This window comes from Aptenodytes patagonicus, chromosome 10 (genome assembly GCF_965638725.1).
Source record: "Aptenodytes patagonicus chromosome 10, bAptPat1.pri.cur, whole genome shotgun sequence".
Lineage (NCBI taxonomy): Eukaryota > Metazoa > Chordata > Aves > Sphenisciformes > Spheniscidae > Aptenodytes > Aptenodytes patagonicus.
In genome coordinates, this window is record NC_134958.1 from 8,474,076 (window position 1) to 8,492,229 (window position 18,154).

General features: G+C 46.3%; 1 protein-coding gene across 11 annotated transcripts in view; it reads left to right on the forward strand.

Annotated features, from left to right (window-relative positions):
* CHD2 (chromodomain helicase DNA binding protein 2) overlaps positions 1-18,024 on the forward strand; it is a 91,591-nt gene extending 73,567 nt beyond the window's left edge. For all 11 annotated transcript variants that reach the window (XM_076347976.1, XM_076347973.1, XM_076347974.1 and 8 more), the window contains 17 exons: positions 201-297; positions 1,040-1,132; positions 1,593-1,766; positions 2,695-2,870; positions 4,343-4,384; positions 5,444-5,583; positions 6,328-6,466; positions 6,605-6,755; positions 8,080-8,202; positions 8,529-8,657; positions 9,419-9,559; positions 10,754-10,888; positions 12,264-12,442; positions 12,844-12,943; positions 13,474-13,690; positions 14,064-14,313; positions 14,429-18,024. In XM_076347976.1, coding sequence (XP_076204091.1) covers positions 201-297; positions 1,040-1,132; positions 1,593-1,766; positions 2,695-2,870; positions 4,343-4,384; positions 5,444-5,583; positions 6,328-6,466; positions 6,605-6,755; positions 8,080-8,202; positions 8,529-8,657; positions 9,419-9,559; positions 10,754-10,888; positions 12,264-12,442; positions 12,844-12,943; positions 13,474-13,690; positions 14,064-14,313; positions 14,429-14,762 — 2,620 coding nt within the window. In that variant the 3' untranslated portion in view covers positions 14,763-18,024. The remainder of the gene's footprint in view (positions 1-200; positions 298-1,039; positions 1,133-1,592; positions 1,767-2,694; positions 2,871-4,342; positions 4,385-5,443; positions 5,584-6,327; positions 6,467-6,604; positions 6,756-8,079; positions 8,203-8,528; positions 8,658-9,418; positions 9,560-10,753; positions 10,889-12,263; positions 12,443-12,843; positions 12,944-13,473; positions 13,691-14,063; positions 14,314-14,428) is intronic.
* Positions 18,025-18,154: the final 130 nt, after the last annotated feature.

Below are 18,154 nucleotides of genomic sequence, written 5' to 3' on the forward strand. Positions count from 1 at the left end.
AAGTAGTAGATAGAGGTTGTTCCCTTTACAGTAGTTGTCTGTGCTAGGGCAAGAAAGAGATGAATAAAAAAGCTTTTTATAGTGCTGGGTAGAAAACTTACTTCTTGCTTTAATTAGGAAAAACTTAGGTATGGTTTTGTGCTGTAGCAGTGCTGACTTAACAGCTCAAAATACATTTTCCTTCTCGTTTGTTCTTGCAGCTCAAATCCTTTCAACAAAGAGGAGCTGACAGCTATTCTGAAGTTTGGAGCTGAAGATCTCTTCAAGGAGCTTGAAGGGGAAGAGTCAGAGCCTCAGGTAGTTTGAAATTGAAATCACATAGCTGTTTGTAGTTCTCTGCAGGTCTGCATGGGGGATCGTGTGTGTTTGCTCCCTCTTTGTACTTGCCCCGTGCATGAGAGCAGGTTGGTGAATAGGGCACATGTGAGTCCAGAGAAGCTGAAGGAAGAGAGCTCTGGGGTTGGGGGATCAGGGGTTGAGAAGAGCCTTGTTGTTTGGGGTTAAATAGTAATGGTCACCAAAAGAGTCCTTTGGCTCCCGAGGATTCATTAGCTAGTTATAGCACAGTCTGCCTCCTCTGAGCACCTCTTCACCATCCTTTTTTGGTTGCTCTCATAGGGAGGCAGGAGTCAGCGCAGTGAAGTCGAATAGATCGTTCTCCTGCCTCAGTGCAGCATTGCTTGACAGTTCAGTATTGAGTGCTTTGACCAGTTCTCTTAATGGCCCGAGTAGCAGAGCTTCCCCCAAGGGAAACAGTCCACAGTTAATACATCTCACTGTCTGGAAATTTTCCCTGCCGCTCAGCCTTGATGTTCCTTTTCTTCTGTCCTATCACCCTTATTTGTACTCTTTTTTACCACTTGAGATAGTTCATCCCTGCCCTTGGTGATAACACCCTGCAGATGTTTGCTCTTTATTTAGCTAATATCAGCGCAGTGCGTGTTTAGCTATTGCACCCCACAAGTCTGTTCTCAAAGCCTCTTATTTCCTGCTGTGCTCGACATGCTCCGCTTTATCACTTTTCCTTTCTGACTGGTAGGAGATGGACATTGATGAGATTTTGCGTCTGGCTGAAACACGAGAGAATGAAGTGTCTACCAGTGCCACCGACGAGCTCCTCTCCCAGTTCAAGGTACGGACCCCCAGGCTCTGTAGTGGAGTGCGGGAATGTGGCTTGATGGTAAGGTCAGTAACAGACAGGACAAATCGGGCCTGGTGAGAGGTGACCTGTACAAAGCAGTCTGCTGAGGGGTTGTCTGGGTTTGGTAGCTGGGGAGATATGTAGGTTTAATTTCATTTCAAGTAAGTGGTTTTGAAGGCTGTGAATAAAATGCAGAATTTACCAAATTTGGAAACAAAACCAATTACTTAGAGGCTCAGCAGTACTTCTTAAACTGCACGTACTTCCTCAAAAGCTGTTAGCCCAAAGATGTGGCAAGGAACCAGGAATGTAGTGACATAAGGATCAATTATAAAGTAGTTACGGAAATGTTGGCAAAATTCCTATGGGGAAGAAGTTGAGGCTTAGCAGACAGCTCTGGGGTATTTCTGCCAGGGGAGGGAATTTCTAAGTGTTCTTTTGCTTATAAAAGGTGGCCAACTTTGCAACCATGGAGGAGGAAGAGACAGAGCTGGACGAGCGGTCCCAGAAGGACTGGGATGATATCATTCCAGAGGAGCAGAGGAAAAAGGTGGAGGAGGAAGAAAGGCAGAAAGAATTGGAGGAAATCTACATGCTGCCTCGAATCCGGAGCTCAACTAAAAAGGTATGGCCCATCTCAAGGAGCTGAGAGGCAGGAGGCGAGAGTTGGCAAAGGCAATGCTCAGGGGAAGCCTTCTTGCCATCTGAGTGCTTCTTTCCCTCCTCCAAAGCTGGTTAGGAGTAAAGCACAGAGGTAGCACACTGACCTCTTGTTGGCATCGCGCATTGGGCCCATGGTTTGCAATGCAGTGTGAGGGCCCATGTTGGATTTGGTACGACTCATCTTGTCTCAGCAGACAAAATAAAGAGAACCCATAGTGAGCACAGAGCAAAACATCCAATTGTATAATGCAGATTTTACTGCAGTTTATGCCATTTTCTGGCTGTTTCTTTTCCTTGGGCTCTCTAGCTCCCTGGGCTGCTCTTGCCTAAATGTGGCTCTTGCAGGCAAAAGAGATAGTGTCTTCCCACGTTGTTTTTTAGGTGATGGGATCTACCCCAATCCAACAGAAAGCAGACTGTGCAAGGAAACTCTTCTGGGATATGGGACTTTAAGGGGTTATGAACTGTTCTCTGGGATAAGCTGGGGAAAAACATTAAAGGGAAAACTAGAGAGAAGGATAATTGATATTGGATGATTCCAGATTAATTTCTGAGGAGCCCTGGTTTTCAAAACAGCCTAAAGGACTGCGGCACAAAACCACGATATCAATGTGTTTTAATGTATCTTGTACCTTAGTAAATCAAAATGCGATGGTGAAACTTCTGGCTAGAAGGCTCTAAAGGGAGGATGATCACCAGCGCCTTAGCTAGCTGGAAACTGCGAGGGTGCGCAGCCTCTGGGTTGATTACATGGGCTTCTGCATCTTCAGGAAGAGATGCCAAGGTGTTTTACAGTCTGAGCGTGAAATAGTGCCAGTGCATGGGAGGGACAGAAAAGGTTGACAGATTAGCAGTTGTTAACTGTACTGCTGTTTTTCTGGTACATACAGGCTCAGACAAATGACAGCGAATCAGATGCAGAAACTAAGAGAAGGCTTCAGAGATCATCTGGATCAGAAAGTGAGACTGATGATACCGATGACGAGAAGAGACCAAAGCGCAGGGGGCGTCCTCGAAGTGTTAGAAAAGATACTGTGGAAGGATTTACTGATGCTGAAATCAGGAGGTCAGTGCTGAGCACAGGAGACAGTTCAGAAAACAAATACAGAAATCCCATGCAGGTGGAGAAAACCCCAGATTAATCCAGGAGGTGTTCACTTGTAAGCATGTCAGTGGTTTAGGTGGAGCTGGTTCACTGGGCCAGATTCTGCACCTTTGTAAAATCCAGTTTGCTCCCAGCTGATGACTTTAACATTCAGGTCTGTGCAAAATGGACTGGATTGTCTTTAGCCAGGCTGCAGTGAAGCTGGTACCTTCCTAAAATTAATCCTTGTTGTAACTGCCCTTCCTGGGACAAGTGGCTTGAGCTAATTCCGTATTACACGTGAGGTCTTAAGTACCATGAGATACAGAGCTGGAAAAGCCAAGGACTCTGGCCTTCCTGACGTTTTTCTGGCAGTAGTCCTGCTGATATAAGCTTAAGTGTAAGGCAGGCTCTAGCAAAATAACCCCATGAGACGCACTGGTCCAGTTGATCCCAGCAGTTGTGTATCCTCTTCTGCACTATGTCCCTGAAGTCAGCTGGGGGCTGAATTCTGGGGCATTATTTTCTTCTCGTATCTTCTAACTCTTGAGCCTTTCTCAAAGATCTTTGTCTTATGGCTCTGCCCAGATGTTCAGCCAAAGATGGAAAAGAGGGGGGGTGTGAGTTTTCCTTGACACTCTGTGTCCGAGTTGACGTATTTTTAAACAGGAGATGGTCAGACTTTTCGGATTGTGGCAGCTGCCCCATATCCAGCCGTGAAACCATAGAGAAGGAAGGAGGTGTTGCAATGTGAACTACAGTAGCCATTTAGGTTATTGTGATGTAGCAGAAAGAGGCTGAAAGAGCACAAGATGAAAAAAAGAAGGGAAAAAAATTACTCATTTTAAAAATAATCTGTAGTTGAAGCCATTGGGTCTGCTCCCAGCACAAGGCACTGTTCAATTGCAGCAACGGTGTCTGACTCTTGCCCTAAAGTTGTGTTAGCCATGGCAGTGATTTTCACAATAAAAATAAGACACAAAAATAAATCGCAATCCTTGTCTGCAAACCTCTGTGATGGATTGCACCACATTTGGCTCTTCTGTGATGGGTTGTTACACTCATAGCCTGAGTGTTAAAATTACTAATGACATTGATTTAATGCCTCTTTTCTCCTTGGAAAAATGAAGTTAATAATTACCAACATGGTGTGAGCCAATGCTTTCTTTCAATTTTTTTTACACTACAGTTAGGACTCTCCTCTCTTTTTCCTCATCAAACATCCGACATTCATAATAATGTTGTGTTCTTTCTCCAGCCAAGGTCACAAAACTCTTTGTGGGGGTTAATGGATTAAGTTTCCCAGTCCTGAGTGATGCTTAGCTAATCAGTGTGGAATGCAAAGTTGATAACGTGGCAGGCTGTAATTAATATATTCAAGTGTATTTGTGATACTGGACCCACTTTTTATGGCAGTTGGTTTAGTTTCTGTTCTTTTTTTTTTTTTTGCTTAGGTTTATCAAGGCTTACAAAAAATTTGGACTGCCTCTTGAACGGTAAGTCCCAACCTGGCCCTGCTCCAGAGGATTATCACGGGGGGACATTGTTTCTAAGCATGGCCATACCCACATTGCTATGGGTGTTTGATACAACCTCCATGGGCAGCACAAAGCCTTGCTGTCATGTGATCGGTAACCCAAGCACTGCCATACAGCCCCTCATGTCTCAGTTGATGGGCACTGATGAATGCTGGCCGAAAAGCAGCTAGAGCAGTAGTGGCGCCGGGCTGTACACAGCATCATCCTGCTGGCAGAGTCTGGCCCTTGGGGCATTTCCACTCTGCCTAGAAAGGAGAGAGAGCAGCTGTCTGAACAGCAAATGCTACCCACAACACTTGCCAAGCTTCTCTGCATATTAGTTTCAAGACTGAATTCAGAGCATCTTTCTCTCGCTGCCACATCCCTCTTGAAGGGAAGCGAGGAGAGGCACGCACTGTCCTTGAGCGTGGGTCTGCAGAGCCCTGCACAAGTGCTGTGCCCCAGCATAAGCGAGGGAGGAAAGGAGATGGGCACGTGTGCTGGGTCTGGAAAGCTGTGGCCCTTGCTGAGGTCTCAGAGCTGAGGCAGGGATCCCTGCATATATTGTATGAGAAATGACTGTTTTTTCATCTGGTTGTACTCTTCTCTTGTGAAACACAAGGCTTGCGTATGGGCCTTGACATCACTAACTCAGCCAGGCAACAGGGACAGCAGATGGCAGCTTTTGACCATCAAATGGAGTTAATATGGAACTGGGAAGGCATGAAGGAACACTGAACAGTCACAGAGAGTGCCTGTTGTGCCCAAGATAGACAGTTCTCACCTTTGCTTTAATACTAAAAAATCCAGAGGATTAGATCAGTTTTACTACATTAGCACTGTACTGCAGTTGTTAGACCTAAAAAAAGACTAAAACTGTGTTGTTTCCTGCATGAACTCCACTCGTGAAGGTTTCGTACATTCATACATACACAGTATTGACTACTAAAAGCTATGAAACAATTGTTCTGGAAGTGACTGGGAGCAGATACACCATATCAAATACAAATCTTGCAATTCTTTTTTCCCCTTTCCCAGGCTGGAGTGTATTGCTCGGGATGCTGAGCTGGTGGATAAGTCTGTGGCTGATCTGAAACGGTTAGGGGAACTCATCCACAATAGCTGTGTGTCAGCAATGCAAGAATACGAGGAGCAGCTGAAAGAAAATCCAGGTGAAGGTAAGCAAGAGGGTTGTGTGCTGCTGTTATGATGTTTTTGGGGGTGTTCCATGGAGCTGATGAGAAAACCGTTCCCTTGCTGGATGGGGAGGCATGCTGCATTGCGACTTAAAAGCAAAGAACAAGCACACGCTTAAACCATCCCATCTCTGCCAGGCAGCTCTCACCAACAGTGAGAAACCCCTGAGTCTTCTGCTCAGACTGGAAAGTGCCATTTGGGTCTGTTAGCTTCTGCTGAACATGAGTTTTCATGGGGAGAGGCTGAAGCCATCAGCTTATTTAATGCTGGGCCACAAGGCAAAGCAGATCATATTTTAACTGCTCTTGGGATTGGGAATCAAACTGGTGCTGTGTACTCCATGGTGAAGCTGGATCCACAATTAGCACTTCCCAGGGCTGGCATCATCAACCACTCTATGTATGGCTGTTCTGTGCTGTTGCTTTGGGGGTCTGGGCTGGATTTCCCACTGGGTCTCTGCCTGTTGCAGCTGAACAAAACTACTGAAGCAAAAGCTCCAGCGTACTTAGATGTATTTTTAAGAAAATTATACTGGGAGGTGTTTGGATTGCAGATCTGAGTGAGTTAGTGAAAGAAAACTTGTATTTTGGGCCTGCCTTAGCAGACAGCCTTATGTTTAAATAAGAGGTTGCAGGCAAGGTCTTGATCTCTGTGTGTCTAGACATTTTTAGAGGCACTTCTTTCTTTAAGAGTTCTCTTAGTTGCTGTGTTTTATTGTTGAGCAGGGAAAGGACCTGGAAAAAGAAGAGGTCCTACTATCAAGATTTCTGGTGTCCAAGTCAACGTGAAATCCATCATCCAGCATGAAGAGGAGTTTGAAATGCTGCATAAATCCATTCCCACGGACCCAGAGGAAAGGAAGAAGTGAGTTTGGCTAAGTAGGCAATGCAGAAAGAGGCTCAGGGAATTTGGATTTTGTAGTGGGAAGAGAATAGCCTAGATATGTGGATTTGCTTTATCCTCTGCAGCATTAAAAGTAGCTCATGTTTGAAATGCCTTCAGGTACCGCCTGACATGCCGTGTCAAAGCTGCCCATTTTGATGTAGACTGGGGAGTGGAGGAGGATTCTCGCTTGTTAGTGGGAATTTACGAGCATGGTTATGGAAACTGGGAGCTAATTAAAACAGATCCGGAACTGAAGTTAACTGATAAGGTAGGTCGCTTTGCTTGTTGCTTGCATTGGGTCCGTTGCAGTGTTTGTAGAGAACATGTTTGATTTACTCCAGAAACAGATGTTTACATTTGTAACCACTCCAAAAATAATAATAAATAATAATAATGAGGAAAACGGTGACCTCCATGGAATGTTGCGTGCTTGCTGGAAAGTGGAGTTGTGTTATTTGATTGGCAGTAAATTTTGTCTGAACAGTACCATACGAACCACACTGAAATGATGCAGGAAGAAAATGGTAATGCTGACATATGTGATTACATGCACAGTACAGAGAGTGCATTGCATAATTGTGACTTGATATTTCCTTGGGCATCGCACAAGAAGCTGAGTGTGAATTTCTGTGTGGAAATAATTTTTCACAGATTTGACACTGCTTATGTCAAGACTGGTCTGTGTTGGCTTTGAGGGTATAGTTACATGACTGGCTATGGCAGCAAAGCCAGCTGGAAAACCTCCATCTAGTTCCTCCTTCCTCAGTCATTCCCATAAGAACTGTTTATGGGGGCCATGTTGAAATGATCCAGGTTAAAAATAAGCCACCATCCGTTGTGTCAGCACAATGGAAAGAGAGTGAACTGCAACGCAGGGCTCAGGAACATCGAGACTCTCTACACCAGCTTTGCTGCCAATTTGCTGCATTCCCATGACATCCCCGCTAGTGTTTTTAGAGAAGATCAGACTGGCTGAGAGCCCTCCTACATGAAGTTCAGAAAGGCATTTTACAATGGAAACAATCGCCTCAGACACACCACCCAATTTCCAGTGAAGTATGAAGATAACCGTAGCTGGCAAGCTGAGATAATTCCTCCACAGTGGCACCTTGCAGCCTTGTTTTCTGCTAAAAATTCTGCATCTCTATCATTGCTGTAGCGACGTCTCGGGTTACCAAAAAGGACCAGCCTGCTGTGACAAGGCTGTCACAAACAAATCTGATGTGTCAAGGAGAGAGGACTCAGTTTTGCAATGAAAGGTCCCAAATATATTTTGCAAATTTTTTTTTTTCTTTTTGCACACTTAAAAGAAAGATTGTAGAGAGTCTAGAGAGCTGCCTAGGGGTCCTTTCACTTCTGCAGAAGGCCAAGGTGAGGGATGCTTGCTAGGAGCTTCGCTTTTGGCTAGACAGGGAGAGTCTGTGTGGGAGTTGCAAGAAATGCTTGAACCTTCTTGTTCCCCCTAGAAGGTGCAGCATCTCCAACCCTTTGCTGGGCCTGGAAGGACTGCTGCTAGTGTGTGTATCTCTCTTGTCAAGGTTTGATAGATGCATGTGGGTGGTGTTTTTTTTTTTCTCTCTTCTTTATCAAAGATCCTACCTGTTGAGACAGATAAGAAACCTCAGGGAAAACAGCTCCAGACCCGAGTTGATTATCTGCTGAAACTGCTGAAGAAAGATCTGGACAAGAAAGAAAACATGAAAGATGGGGAAGAGGTGAGATGTGGCTGCTTGGTTCTAGGGGTTTCAGGATGAGTGGTTGGCTGATGGCAGGAGACAGCCTGTGTTCCCAGGTCACTGAACATCATCTACGTGAAAGAATATGGACTTATCTGTTGTCTGATTGCATTGTGATACTGAAATGATAATTAGTAAGGGACAAGTAATTAATTATTACACTTACTGAAGGACTCGGGCTCATCGGGCTTCCTGCCACCCTGCAGGACCTGCGGCTGTTTGCGAGATGTTCAGGAGACGGGGTATGTCCCCAGGAAGTAGCTGTAGCTATTTGCTTGCCCTGACTTGTTCTGTGTTTTCACCAGGGCAAGCTAAAGAAGAGGAAACCACGAGTAAAGAAAGAGAACAAGGCTCCCAAAGTCAAAGATGAGCATGGGAATGAACTCTCCTCTCCTCGGCACTCAGACAACCAGTCAGAAGAAGGTGAAGTCAAGGTGAGTCAACTTGGTGGATAGCGCCTTTTCCAGGTTTCTTTGAGCTGTGTTGTTACTGCAGAAGCTCACCTTGAGAAGCACCCCTAGCAAACACCCTGGGGAGTTGGGGGAGCACTACAAGAGTGCATTCCCACAGGAGATTGGCAAACTCACAAAAACTTATATATAACTGTTGGGGTGAAAGAAGGACCTTTCCCACCCGCTCTTTTAGGTTAGTGCTTTAAGTGTTTTGGGGATCCTAAAATGGCCACACACATCCACATACTGACTTGGAGGAAAGGTTGTCTCAGGACAAAGTCTGTTACCCTTATAAAGGAGAGAAAGAAGAATTGTTTCCCTCTCCTTTTCAGTATGTCAGCCAGTGGTGAAGCTGGAGTTTACCAAGGTCATGCTGTTGCTTAGAAAACCTTCTGTCTTTGAGTGGTTTGGCTTGTAGTCTAAGGTTTTTGTTCATGTGCTGATCAGTATCTACCTTAGGGGCTGAGCATTCTCCAGCGCAGCTGGCATAGGAAAGCAGTGCTTATCTACAGTTTGCCAGCTAGTTACAGACTGGGGCTCGTCTATTTTTTATACCCTTTTGTCAATGGTTGGGTGGTTTGCAGCTGGTTAAGCAGGGCTTGCTGTCTGGTTAAGGAGGTGTGAGGACAAATTTGGATAGACCTCAAGAATTGCCTGCATTTCAAGGATGTAAGTTTTATGGAAGAAAGTGTACGTGAGGTGAGGGACTCCAACTTTGACTGTGCTGTGACTGATTTTTCTAGGAGGATGGCTTGGAAAAGAGCCCAGTGAAAAAGAAACAGAAGAAGAAAGAGAACAAAGAGAACAAGGAAAAACAGACAACCACTAAGAAAGAAAAGGAAAGCGATAAAGAGAAAAAGAAGACAAAAGACAAGAAAGAGAAGGTATGTGGTATTCTCAGGAACAGTTTAAGAGATAGGAGTCTCTGAGCAGAAGGGCAAGCTATGAGACTTATGATTCATTAAAGGCCCTCTGCGAAGAGACATCAATGAAGCACTGTGGGGTGAGGTATTATGCCTTTTTCAGCCCTCCTGAATTCTTATTGTGAAGAGTTGCAATAAAAAGTAGAAAAGGCTTGATGGAATGTGAGCAAAAAGGAAGAGATTTTGTCAGACTGCCTTTAAAGTACAGCTGTCCCTGTGACAGTGATATGGCCAAATAGCTGATGTTAAGGAAGAAAGGGGGAAAGAGCCTGGAGCACTCAGATCAAAGTTCTGTTCAGCTGTGATTTATCACAGGGTTGGCAGTTCCTTGTCTGTATTCCCCTCTAATTTAAACTCACCCCAAATAACCCAACTGTCCACACCATCAAGACTGTAAGTTGTCCTTGTCACTGTTCAGGACTCACCAGAATGAGTGTTTCAACATCAATGGTATGTTGTGGACTAAAATGTCCCTTGAATTTTGGGTACAACTGCCCTGAGGCTGGATTCAAATTGGAAGGGAGGTAAAAGCTTCTATAATAATGACCTGAAGTACCTGTCCAAGGAACAGGTATGTACTGCATGCCCAGTGTTTTGACACTGAGGTCGTAAGTGCAAACCAAGAAGCTTTGTTACATATGTAGGGGAAAGTTTGCTTTCCAGTGATTTTTGGTATGACTTTGACTCTAAAGGGCTTTGACTGCAGATAAGCCATATAAGACAAAATTTACACTGTAACAGACCATGATTTGAAGTTGCTTTCCAGAGGGTCTGAGGACTGGTGACATCACATGAAGCTGCAGATCCTCATAGACATGAGACTACTCTGAGCTCTGTCCTTTGCAAGGGACATATATTCTTTAGCTTAACCTCTCTTCCAAGTCTTCAACATTGTTTTTTCTCTTCATGAGCATGAACATCGTATTCGTGTCCAAAATGTTGGCTCTGATGTCTCTCTGCTCCCTCAGGGATGACGTAAAGCTAAATAGAGGCATTACAGCTGAACAGTTTGAGATCTTGGGAGAAAGGTTGTAGGAGCGGTGCCCGGGGTTTAACAACTGCCAGTAACAATAGTGTGGAGGTTGTTAGTTGGATCACTTGGGATCCTGCAGTCTGGCTCATCGAATGTGATGTGTGTAATTTGTCCTTGTAAAGCCTAAAAGTAGTGAAGCCAAATCTGGAAGTAAAGGGAAGAGATCGCAAGGTCCCGTCCACATTACAGCAGGGAGTGAACCGATCCCCATTGGAGAAGACGAGGACGATGATCTGGACCAAGAAACATTCAGCATAGTGAGTATTTTCCTCAGGAGATGGGAGGGCGGTGGCAGAGAGCCCAGCAAGGTAGCTGGGGTTTGCTTGCATGTTATCTGAGGACGTGTTTTAGGTGTCAGGGTGTGAGCCCCCTCATTAGTGCCCCACAGTGATTACCTCTGGCCGGTCTGAGAGCATGGCAGAACCACCTTGTACGAGAGTTGTCCACCAGCCTCCTCTGCGCCTACCAGCTGGCTGCTGTAAATGGCACTTAAACTGGAAGAAACTTCAAAGCTCTTCCAGCTCCCAGTTCTCACCAAGCAATTGCACCATTAAAGGGTTCAGATAACCCTCTTCAAAATTTAGCTTTGCATGAGTGCATGTTATCCCCTCCCTCTGCCAGGGATGCCAGCCAGGGCAGAGGAGAGCAGCATGTCAACAGAGCATGCAGAAGGGCTCTCTTCTTCAGCTGATAAGTTCCCACCGCTCATTTGACAGCCCTGGATTAAAGGCGACCCTGCAGCCTTATGTGGCAGTCTCTCTCCTGTAGAAGGCAAGGAGCCATTGGGGCTCTTCCAGGCGGGGAAATACGGGAGAGTTTTGAGGGTGACCTTGTATGGCCGTGGGAGGTACGGAGTTGTCTGAGCTGTAAGCGCTTCTCTAGCTGCGTAAATGCTCTTGCAGCAAACATGGCTGCAAGAGAATGTTTGCTGCAAGAGCTTGTTATAAAATTAGCCTTTTAGTAAAAGTTGTCATGACAGACTCTTCTTGGCCTGACTTGCACAGGGAAATGCTGAAATAGCAGTTTTTAAAAACAGTTCTCTAAATTAAGACCTGTGTACTCCCTGCAGGTCCTGTGTTATTTTTTTCTTTAACTTTCCCTCTGTGGTGCATGAAAGGTCCAGTCAGGCAGTAGAAACCTGTCTGATTTACTGTCTGTGCACTGTGTTGATGCGCACAGCCGAAAAGATGGTGCTTTCATCTCATGTCTTCTAGTTTTGGTAAAAGCTATAGATTAAAGCGGCCACAGATGGGGATGGACAGGGAGGCTATTGAGTGAGCACTCATTCAGCTGGGGCTGTTGGTTCAGCCTGTCGATGCTCGGTTACGCTTCCCTGCCTGCCGTGGGATCGGTGCAAGAGCAGACCGTGTGCAGTTACAATTTGCTTTGCAAACCGTTCCCCTCTAAAAGGGGGGGCAGTGGAGATGGGGAGACTCTTGTCTTTTCCTGATTATTTTCTGCAGCGTGTCTAACAAATTACTATTTTCATAGCTGATTTCTCCTTGCCTAATGGTCAGATAAAGCTAATATCTTGTGCTAATGAACTTCTTCCAGCTCTGTCTGATTAACAAGGGAACAGTGTAGAGCCCTGTGGCAAATGAATTGCTTTCTGCTCCCTATTGCTTTTTCAAGTGCAAGGAAAGGATGAGACCAGTGAAAAAAGCACTGAAGCAGCTCGATAAGCCTGATAAGGGACTGACGGTTCAAGAACAGCTGGAGCACACACGCAACTGCCTCCTAAAAATTGGGGACCGCATCTCTGAGTGCCTTAAAGCCTACACTGACCAGGATCATATCAAGCTATGGAGAAGGTGAGGGATCATTTTGTTTTCTTTGGCTGGTCTGATATTAAAAATGGTAGTCAGAGGCTGTTGGGTTTTATGTGGATGAGTGTGCCATTTGCCTCTTATTTAACCTGTGAAATCTTGCATTCTCTAGCCCACTCACTCCATGACCAGTCTCAGGTGAGGGTTTTGTCTGCAAGTTGTGCTGGTTTTATTTAAATTGATTTCAGAGCTAGTTTAGATAAACCAGTGCAAACCTCTTTATTTTACTTTGAAGAACTTGGTTCCAACTCTCCTGATCATCCTGTCCTGAGCTGGGTTGTGACTGTTTTCCAGAGAGGGTAGAACTGATTTGATGGTGGTTTGAAAGCAGATGGCAGTTAAACTGGTGATGTAGCAATTAACAGAAAACGTTCATGTCCTTCTAGGAACCTATGGATATTTGTGTCAAAATTCACAGAATTTGATGCCAGAAAATTGCACAAACTCTACAAGATGGCTCATAAGAAAAGATCGCAGGAAGAAGAGGTGAGATCTGAAGTGCCTTCCCTCCGGTTGCTGTCTTTAAAACTTGTTGCACTTGAAGCATCAATACTTTCCGTCTCTTATCGTGGGCTTTCTTTATTGTTGTTGACATTTTCTTAGCATCTAAACAGTCCTGGCTGTGTTTGCCTCCTCTTTCATGTGAAATCTCTCCTCTTGCATAACACCACTGGTCACTTTGTCCTGGCTGTTCTGACCATTGCTTGGTGTGGCATGTTGTGTTGAGTTGACCATTTGAGTGAAAAGCCTGGAAGTGCTGCCCTGTAGAGATAGGATGTAGAAGCAGAGCCACGTGGGGCAGAACTGCGCCTGTCCTCCACCACACTTGTACCATTGCCATTCATACCACGCTTGGGCACGGTTCAGTCACAAAGCCCTCACAAAGAGGTGGGTGGCCTACAGTGTGGGGAGTCTCCAGACAAATCCAGAGCCTGACAGATGAGGCCGTTGCTCACATAGTCTGACTCTTTTAGTGGAAGAGCAGTTGAGCTGTAACGCTCTCTTGCACCTTGCAGGAACAAAAGAAGAAGGAGGACATGTCCAGCATGAAGAAGCCATTCCGCCCAGAGCCTTCAGGCTCCAGCCGCGATTCTGTGATGTCCCAGTCTCATGTGCCTCACAATCCTCATTCCCAGAAGATCCACCTGCCCCCTTCCCACACCCAGCAGCAGATGCACGGGCACCCACGTGACAACTACGGCCATCCAAACAAGAGACATTTCAGCAACACAGGTGAGCACTGGCAAGCCAGGAGAAACCCATCCCTTCTAACCTAATGGCTGTTTGCTCTTGGACACAAATCCTTCTGGGACTTGTGGCTGGTCAGGCTTAAAAGGTGATGGGATGGAACATGTATTATCACCGTTCTTATTGCTGGACTAGAAAACATGATGATACAGTGATAAAAAGAGTATAAGAACAGGACAGAATAAGATTTGCTAGAATAATGATAAAGAAATTAAAAGAAAAAAATGGGGCCCACATAGTTTAGGGAGGAGAAAGTTAAAGGGGCACAGCAATAGTTACCATGTTTTTGAGAATTCAGCAAAGTAATGGGCTTAAACTAAAGTATGAAAGACACTTACTGGTGCTTTCCTCATTGCAGACCGAGGAGAATGGCAGAGGGATCGAAAGTTCAACTACGGTGGCAACAGCAACCAGATGTGGGGTGGGGAGCGGCATCACCAGTATGAGCAGCACTGGTACAAGGACCACCACTATGGGGATCGGCGATCTCGTGGAGAGCCCCACCGGAGCTCTGGGAACTACAGACCAAATAACCTCTCCCGCAAGAGGCCATACGAACAGTACAACAGTGACCGAGACCACAGAGGCCACCGAGATTATTACGACAGGTAAATTCCCTTTCATCTCAGAAAGGCTGGGAGGAGTTTGCAACGATGCACCTGGCTGCAGTGGCCAGGCTTTCCCTGGGGAACTGATCTCCATCCATTCGTCTTCTTTCTGCAGGCACCACCACGATTCCAAGCGTCGACGATCCGATGAGTTCAGGCCTCAGAACTACCACCAGCAGGATTTCCGACGGATGTCTGATCACAGGCCACCCATGGGATACCATGGCCAAGGACCTTCGGACCACTACCGGTCCTTCCACACAGACAAATCGGGAGATTACAAACAGCCTCTCCCTCCACCTCACCCTGCAGTGTCGGACCCTCGCTCACCCCCCTCTCAGAAATCCCCCCACGATTCCAAGTCACCTCTCGATCACAGGTCACCTCTGGATAGGTCATTAGAACAGAAAAACAATCCAGATTATAACTGGAACATTCGGAAAACATAAAGTGACTGAGAGGGGGAAAGCGCACGTCTGAAATACTTGGTTTGATGCAACAGTGGCTGGTTTCTCCAAGCCAGCAACCAGAAACTCTGAACATGCTGCTATCATCTTGCTGGGTCAAGGAGGATTTTGGGGGAGCAGGTGGAGGAAGATGTTCCCTAGCTCTCGGTTCTGGTTTGGATTCCCATTTCCTTTCCCCTCTTCTACCATTGAATGCTGGAACCAGCCTTGCTGCCTCATTCTTTGTTTTGTTTTTGTTTTCCCCAGTCCGATGGACCCAAGGGAATTTTCCCCAGCCAGTGTTTCCCCAAACTGAGAAGGCGGATTGATGCTGCTTAGGATTGTGCAGAAGGCTGTGTGCCTGCTCTGACTTGATGTTACGTGACAGATGCTGCTTTGGGATTGGGGATATAAACTGGTTGGGCTGGGCTTTGTGTGTAACCAGCATAGGGCAACGGGAGGGTATTCAAGGAGGGACAGGAGAGTCCCTCAGCAGCCAAGCTTTTGGTTGAAAGAGGGACTCGACGTCCCTGCAGAGTGACTCCAAAGGAGTTGGAGCTGTGCTGGTGACAATCCATCGCTTTTCTGGCCACATTATCATTTCTCATGTCTTTATCCATTTCAAGAAACTGGCTCTGCTTTGAGTGCTGTTGTGTCCCTTGCAACAGAAGAGGTGCTGGCCATCCTCCTCCCACCTCAGGGCTGGAACTGCCAAATCTTGACTCCGGGAGGCTTTGGGATATGTGGAAAAAAGACTTCCTTAGCAAAGGCTTAGTTCACTTCTAACCAGTAGGAAAGAAATTGGGGTGAGAACAGTATTTCCCAGTGGACAGGGCTCAGGAATTCATAACAAAACTCCTCTTCTCTTCTGACATGGGCAGCTTGGATGGTCCAGGAGTTAATACAGATGCTGACTGGGAGCTGCAAGGTCAAAAGACAGCTCTGGGCATCTGGGGATCCTGAAGCTCCTAACCTCCCTGTCACTGAAGTGCTCTAGTCTTCGGGCAAGTCATTTCTCTCTGCGCCTTGCGAAACAGTGATCACAAACCTTTACTGCAACCAAAAGATAAGGGATGGTAGAGCAGAATTAAATAGGAATCCATTGGACTGATCGCTGTTCAGCGAATGGTCGCCTTCCTGCCACCGTTCCAGCAGTCAGCAGTAACGCTGAATTGCTAAAAGTACCTGCACTGAACCTTCTGTGTCTAAATTGGAAATGTGCCTGGGGACTTAGCACCTAAGTGAGCAGGGAGAGAATGAGGAGTTCAGGACTGGGTCCTTAAAAATCCTTGGAGCAAATGTCTGAGGAGCCCAGCATGGCAGAGGGAAAAGAGGAGTCTGCAGCCCAGCTCAGTGGACTTCAGAGCAAACACTCCTCCAAGTATTCGAGCCACAGCGTATGATGCAGAACAGTGTCCAGCCTGGAGACCGTGGTGTGGTGAGAGGGGTTGCGCACAGATTGCTGGCTAGAAGTAGCTTGGGTGATTATTTTTCAGGTCCTAGGTCTTTGTTCGTAGATTCACATCCCTGGAGACCACAAAGCTCTCCCAACAGCCAGGCTGCCTAGAGCGTGGTGTCTGGGGATGTGTCATCTCCCGGAGCACAGTATTAAAGACCAGGCTGTTCCAGACTCCTCTTTTTGGTGGGGGACAGAAGCTGGGCCTCCTGTTAAGATGCCAGTATCTGACCCTAATAAGCTGTGATGTCCTTTCCCGGAAAGACTGAAGGGAGATGGGTGTTCAGGGCTGGCTTCCTGACTCCAGCCAGCGCCTTGGAAGGCGCACACAAACCGACACTAATACCCCCATGTCCCCCCTCCACGCAGTGCATCCCTTGAAATCCGCACTCACTCCTTTCTGAGCCCGCTGCTTTAACGGGACACACGGGAAGCGTTTTGCTCCCCTTTTGTTTTTATTTTGCAAGATTTCCACCAAATGCAGGGCAATTTTGCTTCCGTAGGGGCTAACCGGTATGGGCAACGCTGTACTGCCCCGAGAAAGTGTTAACGCTTGTGTTTACTTGTGCAGGAGGAGGTGAAGGCGAGTCTTCCACAGTCCCCCTTGGAGCTGCCGGGTGATGGGAGGTGTTGAGATAGCGTGTTTCCGCTGCGTTTCTCACTAAGCTGTGATTGCAGGCACACTTGCTGTGATATTCAACAAAGAGGTCCTTTCTTTTCAGAGGTATTAGCTTTTAATGTGAAAATGGAAGAAACCTCAGAGGGGCAAAGAGAATTGCTCTTTTTGTTCACCAAGCGGTGCTATCGTGATGGAAAGTTTGTGCCATACACTTGTAGCAAAAGGCAATACTGGCCAGACCAGTGTTACGGTTGGTGCAGGAAAACTTTGAACCCCAGCAAGAGGCTTTTTCTGTGTCCAGGTGTGGGGGGGTGGGGGGTGGTTCTGCTCGTCCCAGGTATGAGGTTGGTTGGGGTTTCCTTCTTGTGCAACAGCAAAAGCTTTACCCTTATCCACCAAAGAGCTGTCCCCGCTGTCACGTTAGCCTGATACTGGAGTCGCATAGTTTTGTTCACTTGTGGTGGGTGGGTCTTCACTGGGTTTGGTTTTAATGAAGCTGGAGAACTAGATTTGGGAGAAAGTCCTCCCCAAGCACACACGCACGCATATTTTATGTCCCCTCAACAGGGACCATAACCAGACACAGCCACTTGGATGTGAGTGGGATCAGAGGGGGACAGGTCCACAGCCATAAACTTCACTGCGGTGTTTGTGTCAACATCTGGTACAGCTCTTCCTTCCAAACCAGCTGCAGGATTCCCTCTAGCCTCTTTGCAGGAAAAAGTAGCAACTTGCTGGGTTTTTATTTTTAAAAAAAGAGTTTTTCGGCCTGACCCCTTTGGAAATGGTGTAAAGTTGTGAATTCGCATGATGGAAGTCCTGCAGACTAAAACCTGCTGCGGACAGGCGATGCAGTGCCCAACCAAAGTGGACACTTAACAGCTCTCTGAAGTCCTTACGTGAACAATTTAAGTGATCCACACAAAAATACTATTCTGCTTTCACCCGTTTCCTCCTGACCTCCGCCTCCCCTCTGGGGAGAGAAGGACTCTTACTGTAAAAATGTGGACTTTTAAACCTGTTGACTAAAACCAGTAATTAATATTAATTTATATTTGTGAAAAGATGCCACTGTCCTAGTGATTTCTGATGTAAATATGTTGTTTATATAGTATGTATTAAATTTTCCTACATTGTAAAACTGCTGTACTTTTGATTCTTGTATATTAAAAAGTGTTACTGAGATTTTCAGAACCGCCCCAGCGTAGTGTGTCTGGGAGGATCCTGCAGCCCTCCGGTACGGCGGCAGGTCTGGTGGAAGCACAGGACGAGCGCCTAAAACCGGGGCTGTTACGGGATCACAGGGCCCATTCCTGCCAG